The 6,192-nt window shown below is 52.7% G+C and overlaps 1 protein-coding gene across 2 annotated transcripts in view; it reads right to left on the reverse strand.

The window, feature by feature from the left end:
* LOC116950614 (cartilage oligomeric matrix protein-like) overlaps positions 1-5,200 on the reverse strand; it is a 40,584-nt gene extending 35,384 nt beyond the window's left edge. For both annotated transcript variants that reach the window (XM_076073057.1, XM_032968523.2), the window contains exon 1: positions 4,700-5,200. In XM_076073057.1, coding sequence (XP_075929172.1) covers positions 4,700-4,778 — 79 coding nt within the window. In that variant the 5' untranslated portion in view covers positions 4,779-5,200. The remainder of the gene's footprint in view (positions 1-4,699) is intronic.
* Between the last annotated feature and the right edge of the window lie 992 nt (positions 5,201-6,192).

A 6,192-nucleotide genomic window follows, 5' to 3' on the forward strand; every position in this document is an offset into this window, starting at 1 on the left:
CGGAGGTGCGAGCGAGTCGGTGCCTTTTCGCTCGCTCTCTCGCTCGCTCTCGTGGACATGCGTGAGAGTCGTCATCGCAGTCATTTCTTTTGACCGGAGCAAGCCGATGAGCTATGAAGTTCTTTTGTTTTTCTCAAAGATGTCCAATCTGGGACGGGTCAGCACGTTGCAACGGCAGATGATACTACTACAACAACAACAACAAAAACGATAGGAGCGCTAAATGGAGAAAAGGTAAGCGGGTGACGAAAAATAAATAAATCTAAATAAAGCATATGAATACACATAACAAAAGTACGTCAATTCCTATCTATTTTGCAACACTAAAATGCAAGCTTGGGCAAGGCGGCAAAACATGAACAAAGGCAGAGAACGACTCAGAGGCACGAGGAGGAACCACAGACAAAGCAGCAGCTACACGGGTGAGCAATTGTCCAAGATCTGCGTTACTCTACATATTAAGGTGCTATCAGCCAATTACGTGTGGCAGGACACCGAAGCGCGTGCGAGGGAGAAACACTCCATCCCACACGGATGGAGCAGGTGTTTGTCCATACGCTCGCTGTGCTGCCGTCTCTCGGCGAGCCAGGGTATGGCACCGCCTCGACACCCACGGGAAGGGAGTCGCAGGAAATGTTGCAGCCCTGACATTTCTCGTTGACGGCACCGCTCCTTGAAGAGGCCTCCACTCAAGGGGGCTCTGGAGAGGCCTCCTCCAGCGGGTGATTTGGCCAACTTGCTCGCTTACCAGACGTCTTGGAGGAGGTGGGAGTAGCCACAGCTTTACCCCGCCAGACGCGTCCCATTTTATATGAACTTCTGGGTGGACCGAGGCGGGAGGAGTTGAAATAAATTTGCATCGTCGTTTAAAATGCCCCGTGCCGGGAGATTGAATCGGTGACCTCTGAATTGCAAGCCCAGTGTGCCATCCACGACACCACAGCGCCGTCCAAATCTAAACTTGATTAAACATGCGCACACAAAAAAACCCTCTTTTTCTAAATGTAACTATGGCAACAGATGTCTGCATGAGAAAATCAACACAACAAACTCAAAAGAGTCCAATTCAGGCAACAGTGAATATTGCTTTGGCAAAACTAATCGGGCGTCTACATTACCAATATTCAGTGTCCGATCGCCATGGCGACCCGTCTCTGTTGATTTTGAACGAGCGTCGTTGTGGCGCTCACATCCACTGGTGGCCCCGAACCAAATGTGCAAATTCCACATTCCTATGGCAGCGGTGCAGTACTGGAATCATCTCTGTCCTCGTTTAAACTGACGCTGTTAAAGTCACAAAGCTTAAGCGCGAATGCGATTTTACAACAATTGCTATGATTTTTGTTGTTTGTAATCTGTGAATGTGGAATGCTTTGATGTCTTGCCGTGTCGAGTTGCCTTTGAAAAAGAGCGCCTTAGCTGAATGGGCTTTACTCGGATGGAAGTACACTCAATAACTTCTGAATGGTTACCACACTGGACCAGAGCTTGCCGGCTTCCTCTCTCGTCGCACCAGTTGAAACAAGAGACAAGCTTCTAAAATCCACCGGTCACAGTCCACCCACCTGGATAAATGGGTTCACCGCCAGTGTCGTGATGTTAACTACCTGACCTATTCTTTGGTTCTTTCGGTAAAGTCACGTAGATAGAAAAAATAATTAAATAATAGCATACGGCGTTTTCGATTGCAACACAAGCAATCATCATCAGGTGCAAATGAAAGAGAAAACAAATCTAATAAACTTAGAAATACAATGCAATACAACACAGAGAGTCGGCTAACATAACAGTCAACACCCTACCTGGGTGATTACGTTCTTCGAAAGATTGCTAAATTTGAGAGAGAGACCAAACACAGACACGGAGACATATAGACAGACACACAAGCAGAGAGAGATAACACAGATACACAGAGAGAGAGACACACACACATAGACACACAGATAAACAACGCCTCTGTGTCGAGGCCTTAAATAGAGAGAGGGGGGCAGAGAGAGAGGGGGGGGGGTAGAGAAATTAGCATGTCAATGACAGATTTGGAGCTTTCGTGACTGCAGGAAATAATAAAGGAGGTTTTGTTGATTCGATCCCGACCCTGACGCCTGTAGCTTTGGCGTTTGCGTGTCACTCTCCCCGTGTCCGCGTGGATTTTTCTCCAGGTCCTCCGGTTGTCCCCCTCCACATTTAGAAACGCGGATTTAGACTCAGTGGAATGCTGCTGTACATTTCCAACGTGATGACGAGCCACTTCGTTGAGCTATCATTTGTAGCCAGTTCGCGTCTGAAAATGAGCTACATAGCTTGAGTGGTGGACCTTACCTGGTAAAATAATAAAACCATTTTTGAGTTTGTTGATCGCAAGGTCGTGTAGAGTTGGGGTAAAGCGTGGGTACTCCCACCTCTTCGAAGACATCTGGCTTCGTGTAGAAGAGTAGGCATTATAGCCTCGACGCTGACGAGAACGGTAACGCAAGAAAACAAACCCACCGGCTGCACTTGCGCTGGGGAAGCCATCATCCAGCAGTGGATTAACAAAGAGGGCCGTAGATTTGTTGTTGTTGTTGCTGTTATACAGGACTCCACTCGTGCCCTCCGCATCGCGCGCTGGAACAGAGCGACAACTTCGATGTCCCCACGACGTTTCAGCCCTGGACCGATGGCGTCATAGAAGTAGATTTTTATTTTTTTTAAATCGCTTCGCTCAAACGTCTGTCGCCGTCGTCGTTGGACATTCCCCTCCCCCACCCCCCGCCTCACGAGAGGACGCATCCCGTGTCGGATCGCACGTGCAGCGGCGCGATCCCCTTCGTGTTCACAGAGCGGCGCGCAGGAGTGGATTTGGCACACGCGCGTGTGTGCGCGCGTGTGTGTGTGTGCGCGTGTGTGTGCGTGTGCTATGGACCAAGCGACCCGGGTTCGATTCCCGCTCACGGCGAACACCGGTGACGATTATCTGAACCGGTCCTGGGCCTCCCCTAGGTCGACTCAGCCTCAAATGAGTACCTGGTGCGGTGCGTAAAAACATTGCCACCGAGGAGACAAAGGCGGTCGGGCGTGGTGCTGGCCACCCACCTACTCGTGTACCGTCCCGGCCTTCATAGGTGCTCGCTAACAGCACTTGCCCCTACAGTCTGTTAAGCCTATACGGGGGATCTTTCTGTGTGTGTGTGGGGAGCGGTGGTGTAGCGGTTAGCGCGCTGCACTGTGAGCCCTGCGACCCGAGTTCGGATTCCCGCTCACGGCCAACACCAGTGACGATTATCTGAACTGGTCCCGGGCCTCCCCTAGGTCGACTCAGCCTAAAATGAGTACCTGTGTGCGTGTGCGCGTGTGGGGAGACAAATGCGGTCGGGCGTGGCGCTGGCAACCCACTTCTTCGTGTACCGTTCCGGCCTTCATAGGTGCTCGCTAACAGCACTTGCTCCTACAGTATGTTAAGGCTATATGGGGGATCTTTGCCTGTGTGTGTGCGCGCGCGCGTGTGTGTGTGAGTGTGCGTGTGTGTGCGCGTGTGTGTGTATGTGTGTGCGCGTGTGCGCGCGCGTGTGTGTGTGCGTGTGTGCGTGTGCGCGCGTGTGTGTGTGCGCGTGTGTGTGCGTGTGTGTATGTGTGTGCGTCGCGGTTACCCGCCCGAGTGACATTCTCTGGCCGTTCACTCCCGTCGCAGGTTCTCTTGCGCATCACAAATGTAAATGATTATCGTGAAACAACAACAACAACAACAAACCTGGCAGCAGAGACTATTGATGGGCAACAGTCAATAAACAACGAGAATTTTACCAGGGACGACGAACTCTGAACCATCAGGGGAACAAACAAATGCAACAAAGCCCGAGTATAAATGTGTCGTAACCCTCCACCACAGCCAATTAGCAAGGGATTTGTCACGTAAACAAAAAAATCGCCAATTAGTTTAATACTTCCGGCCTTCATAGGTGCTCGCTAACAGTGTTGGAGAGTAAATCCACAATATTTACAATTTGAGCAGTACGACGTTTCGCTGGTAATTACATCAACCAGCATAATCGGGCACATCGCCGAGAACAGCACCAACATTCGTCAGTTCCCCGGTGCTGCTGTTGCTGTTATGGTGGTGGTGGTCGTGGTGGATTTTCCTTTTCAAAATTGTTCTCGTCGTATTCTTTGGACTCTCAACGTTACAATTTCATACATCCTCCCTCCTTTTACCCCTCCTCCCCGCACCTCTCTCCGGGGGTCACCGTTCCAAACGGAGCTCATTAGCTCCAAATGGGCCCAGCCCCAGGTGAACACAACGGGACCTAGCACGCGGAAAATTAAAATGGATAGGCGCGCGCCAGGAGGGGGGGTCTTTGTGGATTTTGTAAGCGCCCAACGCGAATGGCCAAAACGCTCGCCCGTGCCGGTTAAGTTCGCTTCCTCGGGCTCAGCTAACTTCCCCGCGTTAAATCGGAGGCTGCACGTGTGTACGTGCGCGCGTACGTGTGTCGAACTTCTTTCGCGTCGTGCGTAGCCCCCAACCGTGCTAATCGCGAGGCTTTGCGTGCAAGGGCCGCTGGGTACCGCGGTGTCGTGAGCCGTGGTCGCCACCGCCACCACCACCGCAGCCACTGCCGCCACCGCCGCCAACGCCACCACCGCCACCACCACCGCAGCCATCACCGCCACCACCACCACCGCCGCCACCACCACCGCCACCTCCGTCACCGCCCCTCCGTACCTGAATGCTTGGACGTGGCCCCAGCCAGCACGCAGAGCAGCGAAAGCGCCACCACCGCTGGCCACGCAGGAGGCCCCATTCTGCTCGGGGAATGAAAACAGCGGCCGAGCGCTTGCCCGGCGTGAAACGAGGGCGAGGGGGGGGGGTCTCCTTCTTCTTTCCTCTTTTCTTTTCAGATGGAGTGCGACGGATCTGGTCCGATGGATCGTTGCTATGATCGGTTCAATGATCGATAGATAGATACTATATATACGTGTGTGTAAACAAATTGAAGGCTAGAAACTATTTTGTGTTAAGGAAAGGGGGGGTTATGGAATTCACTTTAAGGTTGGTTCTATGGATAGGGTAGCCTGGTCGTTACAGAAAAATAAAGTAACCTGGGGAGGGAGGGGGGGAAGCCCCACGGCGGCTGAGAGATCGTCCTGTGCAGTCAAAGAGCAGAAAAGTGGCGCGACCATCACCGACAACTGGCGGAGTAACTGAGCGGTCCGGCGCTGTGACAGATGCTTTTATGGTGTCCGCTAAAGGCCCCCCCACCACCACCGCCACCACTTTTCAGATTTCCCCCCCCCCCCCCCACTCCCACCACTGCAATTTTTGCTCACCAAATAGCAGTGGGGTTGCGGTTCAAAGAGAGTTTCCCTGCTTGGTTGAAATCAACGCAAGTGGACGGGGTGCGTTGGTGGGTGGGGGGGGGCTGGAGAAAAGTATGCGCACAGGGCACGAATTAATTTCACCGATTCCCCCAGGGGGAGCAGCGGCGTCTGCGTCTGTTTAAGTAATCTTCGGTTTCAGCTGCTGGAGAGGCTGTAGGAAAATACGTGCGGTAGACTGCGAGAGAGAGGAGGGCGAGGGGGGGGAGACGAAGGGAGCTTGAGCCAGACTTTTATAGGTGCAGGCAGACACAAAAAAGGCCCTCTCTGTTGGTGGTATTACGAGCAGTGGTGCATGCAGTCGGAGTAGTCGCCCATCGCCGTCGACATCACCCGCCACGATCTATCCACTGCTAGACGAAGGCACTTCCAAGCCGTGTCGATTACGGGGATTTTCTTCTAAGCTTACTTCACAACGTTGGTCAATGCATGGTTCGGATATCACCCACTACTGATGTTCCCCGTGGCCAGGACTCGAACTCAGCTTGCCAGGTTCATAGTGAAGCACGCTAACCACAAATATATCTACCAATCTACCACAGATCGATCTACCTAATCCATCTGTCCATCTCTCACGGTCCTACAATCCATCGAACACCTTCTTTTGCGGTGATTTCATCGCTTCTGCCATGAGGCGGGGAGATCGAACTGGCGACCTCTGGGTTGCAAGTCCAGCGTGGTGACCATTTACACCACCGTGACAGCACCGCTGGTGGTGTGCAGTCAAGAGGGTCGGCACCCCCCCCCCCCCCCCGCCCGCCCCGCTTACGTTGGGTAGCGGTGGCAAGAAATGCCAAGCCTGCTTCTTGAATTGCTGTTTGCGTTGTTTTATATGCACGG

Source organism: Petromyzon marinus, chromosome 40, assembly GCF_048934315.1.
Source record: "Petromyzon marinus isolate PM22_M1 ecotype Great Lakes invasive population chromosome 40, UKy_Petmar_22M1.pri1.0, whole genome shotgun sequence".
NCBI lineage: Eukaryota > Metazoa > Chordata > Hyperoartia > Petromyzontiformes > Petromyzontidae > Petromyzon > Petromyzon marinus.